General features: G+C 36.9%; 1 protein-coding gene across 1 annotated transcript; it reads right to left on the reverse strand.

Annotated features, from left to right (window-relative positions):
• Positions 1-4083: 4083 nt before the first annotated feature.
• clic5a (chloride intracellular channel 5a) lies at positions 4084-13595 on the reverse strand. Its single transcript, XM_051867857.1, has 6 exons — positions 13358-13595; positions 10986-11095; positions 6573-6698; positions 6384-6490; positions 5979-6160; positions 4084-5029 (listed from the first exon to the last, which is right to left on the reverse strand). Exons 1-6 carry the CDS (start codon positions 13406-13408, stop codon positions 4865-4867), a joined length of 741 nt encoding a protein of 246 aa, XP_051723817.1. The 5' UTR covers positions 13409-13595; the 3' UTR covers positions 4084-4864.
• Positions 13596-14437: the final 842 nt, after the last annotated feature.

Below are 14437 nucleotides of genomic sequence, written 5' to 3' on the forward strand. Positions count from 1 at the left end.
TCATCAGCGCGACTGCGTTTCATGCTATGCAGAGTTTATACAAAGAATATACACTAACAAGAAGCCACACTCAATAGAACGTTCCATTGAAACACCGGCGCCCAGCAGCGGCCCTGCGTTTCCGCCATTTTGGGGTGAAAGCGAGTCGGCAGTCCACTAGTTTCTATGGCAAGATCAGCTGCCTTGTTAAAAAAAAGTACATTAAAGCTGAAATCCAACCTGAATGATGACAACACAGAATAAAATACTATCACTACTGATCATCAAATCCTTTTACAGTTTATTTTACACACTTTGTGTTTAAGTCTTCCACTTTTTTCACAAAACCTTTGCTCTCTAGAAACCCAGTCAGTTTGGGTTAAAATTCTCTAAAAGGCTTATAAACACTGAATTATTACCAACGTATGAAATTAAATTAAGGACATGCATCAGAAAAATTGGGAATGTTGGACAATAAATATATGAATATAACAGCTTGATTTTTGCAGTGTTGTCTAATGTCCGTTAAAGTAAAAGTGTACAAAAGTGGGAATATGCGATAACGGACACAGCAATGCATCATAGATCATTATGTTTGTAGCGTGATCCATTAAAACGTACAATATAGCCTATTTCAATTCAGACCTAGATATTATTACTATTATTCAGGTCTAAAATATATTGTTCGCTGCAAATATGGTGATCTTAAATTTATTAATTATTAATTTACTATTAATAAATGTGTAAAGTTGCATACAATGGAAATACTCAATAAAGAAGGCTAACTACGTTACCTCAGATGGTTGAATGGTTGGATTCCACAACTGGTAAAATAAAACATATATAAGACAATACAACATTTACTGTAGGAGCTATACAATTTACTGGTGACTTAATTTATATATAAAAAAAAAACTGTTCTATTGCGCTTCTGATTTGGCAGTGAAATTCGCCGATTTTGGGTGCGTAAGATGTGAAGGACTCTATGGTCCAGTTAGTATTTTCAGCCCATAATGACGACCGCGCTACCGGAGCGCTATCTAGTGGCTGTTACACAAAAAGTATCAAACCCTGCGTTCCATTCGGAAGGGCTCATCCCTATGCTTTAATCCCTTAAAAGGGTTTACCCTCCGGAGTGAGAGCTTCGAAGGGATGAAGGGTGTAGGGGTAAAAAAAAAAAACTCTTTTTTTGGAACGCACTTCTGCGTCATCTTAACGAGACAATCGAGGAGGAGTAGATTGTGCAAGCTGCGCCCTTTGTTTAACGTTAGTTTATTTATTTATTTATTTTTGGTTTATCACCATATTGTATATTGTGTCTATGTATTTTAAACATTTAAATAGACTGATAAAGGGAGTTGTAAAGTATTTTTGTTGAAGTACAATGTCGTTTTGACCATAATAATGTGCCAAATCTAACTCGTATAAATATTACAGTAGTATAGAAAAATACTAAACATACATTTATAGGTAAAATCGAACTCCCGAGTCTCCTGTACCCATTCTGTGACGTCAAAAAAAACAACCCCTTTGCAAAGGATCACGGGGGCCCGAAGTGTCCATCAGTTGTACCCTTCGAAATCCTTCATTCAGAAGGGCCCTTTGAAGTGGCCAGTTTTGAGCACTTCTGTTTGGAACGACCCTTCAATATGGCGGCCATGATTATTTTCACTCCGAAGTGCCCTTCGGAGGGCGATATATCCCGTTTGGAACGCACCGACAGTGTCGCCTCTTGGGTTCTAAGCTCTTTGGTTTATACCACCAAGCGTGCCACACGAGTCCTGAAAAGTGAAGCCAAAGTGTCTTGATCGCCCCCAGGTGGCTGGATGCAGTATAGGTCATAAACCCCACCCTCTCCATGTAATGTAATGAACGTGAGAGAAACTGAACAGTCAAATTACACGTCAAATATTTTTCTTCCAAAGATAGTTTCTGTCATTTTAGGCAGTTTTTATCACGCTGATGTTAGTTAAAGTGTTCGTTCTTTAAATAAGTTTGTTTTAAGCTAGTTATTTTATGCTATAAAAACGCGGGTTTGACGTCATGATTGACAGCTGAGATTACTGCTTCTCTGAGCAAAGTCGTCCCTTTAATTTCTACATTTCCAGAACTGTTTATTTCACACTGATATAATGTGTTTTTCTGCAATATTAACCGATTCTGCGGGAGTGCGGGCGGGACCTTGATATTGCGGCTTCACTTCGCGCTCACTACTGTGCAGACTTGGACTCTAAATTCACTATGCGCGCATTCGAGACTCAAGATGTCAGAACCATATTGACACACCCTGGCGGCTTCAGTTACTACAATGGAAGAGAGTGAAGGTGCGTCATCCATCTTTTTTTTACAGTCTGGAGCACTGCAAACAAACAGCAGCCACCTTTTACAGTTCCTACCGAATCAAAACAACTAGCTTATGCTGCATTCACGCCATACCTACCGTAATTAAAGGATTAGTTCACTTTCAAATTAAAATTTCCTGATAATTTACTCACCCCCATGTCATCCAAGATGTCCATGTCCTTCTTTCTTCAGTCGAAAAGAAATTAAGGTTTTTGATGAAAACATTCCAGGATTATTCTCCTTATAGTGGACTTCAACAGACCCCAAATGATTGAAGGTCAAAATTACAGTTTCAATGAAGCTTCAAAGGGCTTTAAACGATAACAGATAAGGAATAAGGGTCTTATCTAGAGAAACGATCGGCCATTTTCAAAAAAAAATAAAAAAAATAAAAATGTATATGCTTTATAAACTCAAATACTCACCTTGCAAGTGCTCACCTTCTGTATTCTTCAAAAAGCTTACGCTGTATGTCCTGCACCTTCCCTATTCAACTTACGGAACTAACGCAGCGCCAGTTCAGTTTTTTCCGTAATTTGAATAGGGAAGGTGAGCATTTGTGTTTATAAACCAATTACAGTTTCAGTGCAGCTTCAAAGGTGCAGCTTTATACATTTTTTTTTTTTTTTTTTTTTTGGAAAATGACCGATCGTTTCGCTAGATAAGACCCTTATTCCTCGTCTGCGATACCAGACGAGGAACAAGGGTCTTATCTAGTGAAACGATCGGCCATTTTCTAAAAAAAAAAAAAAAAAATGTATAAAGCTGCACCTTTGAAGCTGCACTGAAACTGTAATTTTGACCTTCAACCGTTAGGGGTCCGTTGAAGTCCACTATGTTTTCATCAAAAACCTTAATTTCTTTTCGACTGAAGAAAGAAGGACATGGACATCTTGGATGACATGGGTGAGTAAATTATCAGGAAATTTTAATTTGAAAGTGAATTAATCCTTTAAGAGAGGGCAACCCATGACGTACTAAAAATGGAGCTGTTCAGTCAGACTCTGAATTATGTGTTTCCATGTCAACAGTATCAACACCAAAATTAATCTGCAGCAGTCAAGTACAAGTTGTTTACGTTTGTTATTATTGTAATGTTACGTGCGTTCAGTGTTTTTTGAGTGCTCTGAAGGGAGGGTGGGATGTTATGATTTGAAAGCTAGCTCGCTATTTCTAGACTCTCCGAAAATATCCTATTGCACCTTTAACACGACTAAAAAAGCTGTTCCGCAGCTTCAAGGACGATTTCAGTCAACTTTACAGATCACATGATACATTTTTGTATTGTAAATAGCTTTTTTTCTCCTTTTAATTCCATATTAGCTTTGAGGGACGAGTGTCTGTGGCACATTTAGGCCACGCCCACACCGGGGGGTACAGTACAGCAAACAAGCTAAAAAAAAAAGTTTTTATAAGCTACCGAGCCGTAAATGCCAGCTCTTTAAGGAGAAAAAAGTGGATACAGGCAATAAGACGTGAAGCATCAGTAGGAAGAATGGGTATTGTTGGTAAATTTTAGTTTCTTCTCCTCTCAGGTTCACATAGGGTGGTGAAATAATCCTTTGACATGGTTAAAAATAATGTTTTTTTGTTTGTTTGTTTGTTTTTTTAGCATATCCTGTCACCGATGGTGATGGGCGTGGTTTTCAGATTATGACGCGGTCGCTGTCTCTATGATGACAAGCCTTGAGGTTTTTTTCTACTTGAAATATTTGTCTTGCAGTATGACACGTGACCATACACAAAAAAAGCATCACAAGCTTTATAAAAAAATATATATTTAATAAGAGACCATAATTATTGAGTTGATATATGAAAATTCCAGACAGGGCAGAGATACCTGAGACCTAAACGTGTGCCTATTTTGTGTGATGGCTTTGATTTGATTATAGAAAAAGATTAATCTTAAATACTATGTATACATTTTGTGTCAGTATTTGTATATCAGCTGCAGAATTAGGCCAATTTAAATAGCTCAGCTTCATTAATTTTACCACTAGGTGGGGCTGTGTGCTTAAATAGAATTATTTTCAAGCCAATCGAAAGAAATTTAATTCTTTCATTTTTACTTTTTTTTTTCTCCTTCAGAAATTCACAAACATTAACCATAATAAATACTAAAGTTAAATATCATACTTTCAGATAAAGCACACATTTATATTAGGCTACTGTTTCACAAACTAGCAAAAATAATCTATGCAACACAAAAACGTAAAGGGCTTTGCAGCAAGAATTTGACTTTAAACAAAGAGAATCACCATCCAACTCTGACAAGTTGTAGAGAAACAGTGGCACAGTGTTTTTTCTAGTCCGTCAAAGATAGTGACACTAATAGAGCAGTTTATGTCACTTACAGACAGTAAACATAATGGCAATAGTAATGGAAGTATACACACAAGCATGACGAGAGCAGGCAACAGTTAAGAATATTGCAGGACTGAGCCAATATGGCAAATTCTGCTCAAGAACTGCTGAAGAAAAATCATTTTCTCTTTCACCAGTTTTGCATATGATTATTAGAGTCACACTGCTTGGTTGGTGTTCATTTGCCCAGTCGCTTGGCCACGTCCTGATAGGCCAGTTCAATCTCTCTGTCTGCCGCACAGGTGTTGGTGAATTCATCACGTGCATAGGCATTCTGCAGGTACCTCCAAACTCCACTAAACTCTGATGGAATGTCAAAGTTACGGTATTTCTTGGAAACCACCTGAATGTGGGAAGAAAAATAATGATGAAAAGAAACTGTTTTATTCCAAACAAATCATCCTAAAAGTATTTTAATAAATGTCCTGTTGGGGCAAGTTATTACATGTGCTTAAGCTATATGTTGTAATTTTACGGAAATCGTCAATTACTTTATATCTTTGCATGTTGCTTTTACATTTTTGCTTCATGAATTGTTTTAATTTATCCATTAAATAGCATTTTATATATATAGATATCTGTGCTGCTGCTGCTGCTGCAAAAAAAAAAAAAAAAAAAAAAAAAAAGTTTTTCTACTCGTATTTCCCTGTACAAATATCTAAAAATTCTTAAATTAAGATACATTTACTTGTGGCATTGTTTTCTGAAACAGTATCAAAATTGGGTGAGTTTATGCTTAAAACAAGAAAAAAATGGAGTAAGAAAAATAGACTTGTTTTCCCTTTGATTTCTTACTTCACTGGCAGATATTTGTTCTTGTTTTAATATAAACTCACTTAATTTTGATCATTTTTTCAAAAAACATGACTTTATGTCATATGTCATTTTGCTTCTATTTTGATTTAAGAATCTTTATACATCTTACTGAAAAACATGTCAAAAATACAGAATTAGAAAAAAATTGCAGTGTAGAAGATGACTGCTTTTACTTTAGAGAGTATTTCATATTTCAGAAAAATGTATTCTTCTCAAATCAGTGGCAATAAATGACAATTGTGACAATTGTGACAATTTACCCCATACAATATACGTAGTGTGACAACTCGCCCCGGTGCATCTTTTATTCCCGGCAATAATGTTCAAAAGACTTTTAACTTTTTAAAAAATAATATTCAGTGCAATAAAAAGTCTCTCCTAGAATGTTTCAGGAATCCCCATTATTTTATCTTGCACTAAGTGATCAATTAAGTCAAGTCAAGTCAATTACACCAGATCTCCCAGCAGTACATCACCTTCACTACGTGCAGTTTAGGAAGGAGGTTGCAGTCTGCAAGCGTTAATTCATTGCCGTCCAAGTACTTGCGGTTGGAGCACTTCTCCTCCCCCGTACCATTGGCATCAATCTCGTCCGGGAGAGAGGAGTTAAGGAAGTTGTCCAGTTTCTTCAGAGCTTTCAGTAGCCCCTTCTCCAGACCTACACAGTCAACAGTTTGATATGTGCTTATGCTGAATGTTTTTATCTGAAGAAATATGGCGACTTTAAGTCAAGACAATCCCTGTAAAGGACTAGTGGAATGTGAATGAGCTTTGGATAACATGTGGCTCCATATTTTTCCGTTGACAGCAGAGCATGCATAAAGAGCTGTAGATATTCCTTCAACCTGTCTAATAAGTTATAGAGCAGACGTTAAACTCACTTGCATTGGCTTCTGGCTTTGTGTTCTTGACGTAGGCTGAGAACTTTGCAAAGATGTCATTTCCTGCTGTATTTGACTCCTTGTTCTTTGCAGCCAGTTTTGGATACCTTTGGAAGTGAAAGAAAAATATATAATGCTGTTCACATTACATAAACAGTCAATTCATCTATCAGCATCCTGTCAACCTACTTGGGAGGTGCTAGCATCTCTTCCAAGAATTCCTCGATTTTGTTGATGTCTGTCCGCACCTCTCCATTGAAGGTAAGGAATGGTGGGGGAGTTCCAGGAGCGAGATTATGGAGATCAGCTGGTTTCCTTGAAGAATAATAAAAAACTTTACATTTTACTGATTTTGATCATTACACAATGTAGAAGAGAAAGTAATTTTTGCAGACCAATTAAAAAGCACAATTTTCTTCGCTATGTTCATGTATTTCCTATTGAAAAAGAATATTTGGTTGGGACAAACATCTGTCTAAAGCAAAGGTTTTCAACCAGGGGCCGAGGGCCCAGTAGGGGGCCTCAGCAAACTTCCATAGGGGCCTTAAGATGACATGATTTAAAATAAGATAAAATAAGCATTAAAATAACTAAATTCAAGACTTTTATTATTTAATTGCCAGAATTTCCACAATACTGGAAGACCTGGATAGGGTAAATGCAGGTAAAGTGGGCTGTTTAAGCTTGTTTGTAGTTTGCTCAATGGGTTTGCACATGCAGATCATAACAACGGTGTTTAATTGAAGAGACACTATTTTTTTTTTTAATGATAAAATAGTTTTGGCTGATGCAATATGAAATTGGTGGGTGTGGCCACACCTCAAAGGATGAGTACCTCGAGGTAAAAAACCCTTTGACATAAGATTTTAATTTCTAACTTATAAGGTTGCTCACTAAATGTAAACAAATATTATTGTGACAGTTCCTGTTTTATTTTTTGCTACAGTTAACAGGGAATAAAATGCAAAGAATAACTTTTTTTTATTTGTTTTCTTGTAAGGTGTTTAAATATTGCTCGCCCACTTTGGCTGAATGTGATAAAGTGGGCCAGTGTGATTCAGATAAAGTTGGTGACCTTCAGCCTTCAGTAATTATATTAAAATTCATTAGATAAATTGACATTCACTGGTTATTATATAGTTGACATGTATAATTTACTTTTTTTTAGAAACAGAAATGAGTCAGGAAATTCAAGTCAGAAATGGAAGAAAGGAAAGAAAGAGCAGGCAAGGCAATAAATTCAACCTGTGGAGTGAGGAAAGGATGGAGCAAAATGCAGATGCGGAGTATTAAACTTTAAAATATAGACACAATTAAAGCTTATTTACAGTGTTTAGAGAAAATAGATGGGGGACTAACACACATAAAGCTAACACACAAACTAAAAGGCACTAAATATTGACCTCATGGGGTTTTTAACAGTAACCCTAATGCCAAAAATAGATTTTAAATAGGGCTGGTATTGAAACAGATGTCCCAATTTGATTCGATTCTAAATTGCAAGATATCTATTCGATTCGATTTTCAGTTCATTTCAATGAATAATTTTCACTGGCCCTGACACACAAAAATAAAAAACTTTAATAAATGCATAGTCTGTATAAATTAAATATAGATTAATCCTTTCTAAAGTTACAAAAGTTGTTCAGTCAAGAGCAGTGAGTGAATTTTTTTCTGTCTTAAGTTGTTCGATTAACATAAAAAACACAGACAGCAGCAGAAATATTAAGCTGCTGTCACTTTAAGACTAAAGGCCCGTTCACACCAAGAACGATAACTATAACGATAACTATATTTGCTATATTACACCAACGAACGATAACGGACTGATTATTGTAAGCTCACGCACTTCGGTTTCAAAGTGTGAACAACATGTTTTTGCTGTTCTTGTTGCATTTACACGGCTTTAACCAGCAGATGTCCTCAGCATGCTATGTTTCGAGTGAATAACTAGTGTAATCAATCTAATCTAACAGTGAATTTAGCTGACAAAGTCAATATAATGGAATAAAAACAATGTCTAGTCTTTTTCACTGCAACTTCAAAGGAAGCAAGAAAATGTTGTCAAAACTAGCACTGGATACATGAGGTAATTTTATGTTACACTGTTTGCTAACCTGGCATAATGATCTCTTTCCTACTACTAAATTCAGAAAAAACAAAGATTCTAATTTTTGGACCAAAAACTTCTTCACGTAATAACCTAGAATACTGTCTAACACTTGATGGCTGCTCTGTTAAGTCTTCGTCGTCAGTTAGGAACCTGGGTGTGCTCTTTGATACCAATCTTTCATTTGAAGGCCATGTTACTAGCATCTGTAAAACCGCATTCTTCCATCTTAAAAATATATCTAAACTACGACATATGCTCTCAATGAAAAATGCAGAACAGTTAGTTCATGCGTTCATGACCTCAAGGCTAGATTACTGTAACGCTCTACTGGGTGGTTGTTCTGCTCGCCTGATAAATAAACTACAGCTCGTACAAAATGCAGCAGCTAGAGTTCTTACTAGAACCAGGAAGTATGACCATATTAGCCTAGTTCTGTCAACACTGCATTGGCTTCCTGTTAAACATCGTATAGATTTTAAAATCTTGCTAATTACTTACAAAGCACTAAATGGTTTAGCTCCCCAGTACCTGAGCGAGCTCCTAATTCATTATAGTCCTTCACGTCTATTGCGATCTCAGAATTCAGGCCAGCTGATAATACCTAGAATATCAAACTGCAGGTGGTAGATCCTTCTCCTATTTGGCACCTAAACTCTGGAACAATCTTCCTAGCATTGTTCGGGAAGCAGACACACTAAAAAATCTAGACTAAAACTTAAATCTAGACTAAAAACGCATCTCTTTAACCTGGCATACACATAACACATTACCAATTTATATTTTCAAATCCGTTAAAGGATTATTAGGCTGCATAAATTAGGTCAGCCGGAGCCGGGAACACTTCCTATAACACCTGATGTACTCGTTACATCAGAAGAAGAATGACATCTACGCTAATATTAGTCTTTCTGTTTATCCCGAGGTTCACCGTAGTCAACCGGATCCGGGCCGTATCCAGGTGAGACCAAGGACCTGCACCTTGACAGGACCACAACGCAGCCCTGACGTATCAGCAGAGATTGAGTCAACTAGATCATCCACTGTGAGGGCCTCATCGACACGACAGCCACAACACAGTTCCTCAACAACCGTCCATACCGGCGTGATCCTCAATACGATCCTCAATTGGATGGAACTGGAATAAATACTTTTAATGTTGCGATCCTATTGGACTTATGATAGCAACCTGAATTGTAACAAAGCACTGTTGGCCAGAGGAGAACTGGCCCCCCGACTAAGGTTTTTTTCTCCACTTTAACACCAATTTGCCACTTGTCTGCCACCTGTTGTCACCTGATGGAGTTTGGGTTCCTTGCCGCTGTCGCCTCTGGTTTGCTTAGTTGGGGACACTTGACATTTGACTTGACATTTGATATTCAACAGTGCTTTGATCTGCCTGCATTGACACTATTCTTTAAGAGCTGCTGTGCAGCCAAATAATGTACCAGTTATCAATGTAAAGCTGCTTTGACACAATCTACATTGTAAAAAGCGCTATATAAATAAAGGTGACTTGACTTGACTCATCATTAATACTTCTCACCATTTATTCCGAGGGTATGACCAATTGTTTTCCATATATCCATTTTCTATAAAGTATCCTTGAAAAGGAAGGTTGACTTTTCAAAAAGTGGTGGCTTTTCTGGACCTCAGCAATTAACTTCTCCGCAGTGTCGTCTGTTATTTTAAAATGCGCGAGCCCTTAAATTAGAATGGATTCTGATTGGCTGTCAGTGTTTTATCGTTCAACGACTGAAAAAAATAGTTCTGAAAGTGATCCCAACGATATCATTTCTCTATATCATGTGTTGTCTTTCTCAGCTGTTTATGTTCACTTAAGACATAACCGACTGTGTTTACGATACTCACCGAGACAGGCATTTTGATATACTTTTGTGTGAATTTGTCCATTCAAGCGCAAGAAGACGAGAAGGAGAACTCAGTATGGTATTCAAGTGCTGTATGAGAAGCGGTTTTCTGGGCACGCACTTCAGATGTGTGCTTACACAAAGCGTCTCAAACAGAGTACGAGTACCAAATTGAGTTCTCTTTTGCGTCTTAATGGGCTTGAATGTTTAAATCAGCAAGCCCTTAAAAACACAGTGCAAATGATAAACTTTCATGACCATGCAACACTGGCCTGATCGGGACAGTGACAGTTCCTTCAACTGTCCGGAACATCAGCTGAAAGGCGCACCTGCATCTGCCATGTTAAGCATTGAATGAATGACAGGATTCCCATTGTAACATTCCGCAAGGTAAATAAGAAGATGACGTCTAGTGGGGAAGACTAGTAATAAGATTCAAGTTAATCGGATATTATGTTCAATGTTTGCGGGGAAACAAAATACGAAAAAAAAAAGAACGATTCATGGCTTTTGAGAATCAATATTGAATCGACCACATCTTAAAAAACAATTCATTGAATAATCAATTTTTGTTTTTTTGCCCATAGCCCTAATTTTAAAATACAATTGAAATTTCATTACCTTTTCAGATCGACAGTGGTGACGTTGAACACGACTCCCTTTAGCCACAGGATCATAAAAAGCCTCTGAGAGAAAGGACAGTTTCCAATACTTTCACCATCACTGCCAGCCTGAGGAACACAAACAGAGAGATCATTACACCAGACTCAATACATCACATATACAGTAAGATATATGAATATGATAATCATGACACACATCAAAGTACAATAGTTCTACAAGTTTGAACATGTTTTTTTGCCAATCAGCAATATAAAGATTCTTGCAATGAATTATGCCCTAAAAAATAAAAAAAATTGTATATATATTTTTTATATATATTGTTTGTTGTTGCAAATCAGCAATATATAGTATATTGCATTATTTTTAACAACAAGGTAATCCATTTTTTTTATTATTATTATTATTATTTTTTTTATATATATATATATAATTATTCAACTCACAAACCCAGACATGCATGTCAGAGTCATTAGGGCAAATGTGAGATTCTTAAACCCCTGAAAGTCATTCACCATTCAGTGCATGATTTGTAATCTTCAAAACAATAGTACACAATACAAAGAACGAATGGGATTCGGTGCCAAATTTCCATATCTGAAATTAGAAGATCAAGCTACCCAATAGCGTCCTTAAACTGGGCCAGTAACCTGAGCCGGACATCAGATCCGTGCTTGAGCTGAATTATGCATAGAAATTCCATTACCTGCCCCATTAGCCCACAGCAAAGGGGTTTTGGGTCATACTGTACCTGTCAACAGAACTTAGTTAGACATCATCCTCGCCACCTAAATTAATGTGTTTATCACTTGCTAGGATAAAATGCAAAGAGGTTAGTTTTCAAACACCCATCTGAGTTAAACGGTCAACGCTTGACTGGCTCAGATCGAATGTCCACCTTATTGCTGATGTTACACCTGTGGTTATACTCACACACGGAGACATTTACTGAATGTGACATGGAAGTTTTTCAATCTGACATTACTCAATCCACCCAACTTTATACCTTCCCATAGGATAAAAGCTATTCAGAGCAAGGACCAAATATAATTTTACTATTAAAATTAGTTATTTAGATTAAACTGCTCTTAGAATATATTTTATGACTCTCTGTGTATTGGATTTCTAAGTGCTCCTTGTCCATGCAAAACTCACCGACAAGGACGCTACAGTATAAACTCTTAAAAATAAAAGTTCTTTATTGGCATCTGTACCTTTAACATCCATAGAGCCTTTCCATTACACAAAAGGTACTTTATAGTGAAAAAAGTTCTTTTGATTATTAAAATGTTCCTCATACTTTGAAAAAACTGTTGTTCACTGAAAATTTCTTTGAGTGACCCAAAATGGCTCTTCTATGGCATTGGCTGTAAAAACTTTTTGGAACCTTTATGAGTGTCAGTAGTAGTTAAAGCTGGTTGCCAGGGCATTTCTATGCTGTTGCTATGGTGTTTACAGTGCTTTTTTGCATGTTGCTGTGTGGTTGCAAGAATGTTCTAGGTGGTTGCAGGTGGTTACCTACAGGCTTGATTTAAAAGAGCACCTCTAAATCTCTGTGATCAGTAACATTCTTGTGCTTGTTTTATTGTCTCCCAGGTACATAATCGTAAGTCTGATCACTTAGTAAAGTTACAGCACGTCTCTCTACAAGAAGACACATGATTTGAGGAATCATTAATGTCTGTAATGCAGTATATGTTAAAGTTTAATACTAAGAGTTAGGGGTTTCAAACACTAAGCAAATAAGCAACTTGGCAAACATCACTAATAAGGACATATATCAATAATCAGCAATTCTCAATCAAGCAGTAAACACATGCCAGCCAACAAAGTTTTTCTGTCACTATTAGCTCTATTTATAACTTTGACTCATGGAATAAGATGCCACATGAAAGAAATACAGTATCTGACCTTATGCGATTATGACGGTTCTTTGATTTACAAAGCTGTTAATGCTTTTAATAATGTCTTTATCAACATTTTCATTCTTTTCACCCTTTCAGCAATTTCAGCTGTTAACATGTCCTCTAAACGTCACCACATCTGCAAAACTTAATGCAAAACAAACCACAGTATGCAGCAGAAGTTCCCTTCAGAGGAATTAGAGCATGAGGCGCTGATAGAAAGGAAGAAATAATTCAAGAAGGACCCGGAGTTTCTGCTTTGAAATGTTACCTGCCCCTTTTGAGCCCTGTCCTGGGCCAGACGCCCATCTTAACCTCAACCGTTGCCAACAAACTTGAGCTACAATTGTCATAATGCTTAAAACAGGTTTTCAAAAGTAGTGCTGCCATTGATTCTTGACCCCTGACTATTGATTAAGTACACAAAACACAGTAAAATAGCTCATTAAAGCTAATCTTCATGCTTACCTTCACAAAAAGCTCAATATCAGGATCTTTGTCCTCTTCATTTGAGGTCATATCGCTTAAGCTCACTCAGATTCAGAGGCTGACAGAGAATTATGAAAATGTAACCTCCTTTTCCCTGGATGCGAGTTTGCTTTCAGGAAAGAGTCTTATATGTGTCCAGCAGGGTGTTGTGATGGTCTCGGCACTGTAACAAGTTGGTGGATGTGATGACGTTGTTTTGATTTGGCCCCTGCGGTCAGCTGTCAGTGAGAGCCGCTAGAACTGTCACAGGAGGGACAAAAATAGCCTCCACGCGGCGCAGGAGCAAAAGGGAGGAGTTCAGTGTCACCTACACCGTCATCTGTTCTCTAACTCACTCTAGCTCGGGTCCTTTATAGAAATATGATGAATCATATTTCACACCTTCGTTACAAATCCTGAGTCACAAAACACTGACCTCTCGCAGCGCTGGTGTGAAAATCCAAACGGGGTTGAGAAATGACTCAAGGGTCATTCTGTCAAATCAACCAAATTTCAAAAACTTTAAAAATGTTTGGTTTTGTTAAGATTTTTTTCTGATGAAAGACAAATATAAATAGTGATTAAAGCCAATATATTAAATGTCATGGATGATGATTATTTACTTAGTAATAAACTATTTTGTAGCGGAGGAGGTCAAAATGACTATTTTCACCTGAGATTTGGAACAAAATTATAGGTGAAAGAAAATGACTTTAGAAAGATGGAAGCATCATTATGTTATGTTAACACAGAGATTGGTCAGTCTATTAGTAAAATCTGTTGACCTTAGCAATCCTTGTTGCATTATATGCCAACTGTGACAGCTCAAAAATGGGAAAAAGCTCTTTTATTGCATTTTATTGTTAATTTTTTAGGGACCTCTGTTTAGGGTTGCCAGGTCTGTGTAACAAAACTAGCACAAAAGCCAATCAAAAATAGCCCAAAAGTAGCCCAATGACCATATCCCAAATATCAAAACTCAAAATATGCCACTCCCATACCTAAAATACATATTTTACACTGTTATACAAATTGAAAACCACTATATTGTAGTGATCATAAACAGAGCTTAAAGGCTCC

The sequence above is a fragment of the Ctenopharyngodon idella genome, chromosome 17, assembly GCF_019924925.1.
Source record: "Ctenopharyngodon idella isolate HZGC_01 chromosome 17, HZGC01, whole genome shotgun sequence".
NCBI lineage: Eukaryota > Metazoa > Chordata > Actinopteri > Cypriniformes > Xenocyprididae > Ctenopharyngodon > Ctenopharyngodon idella.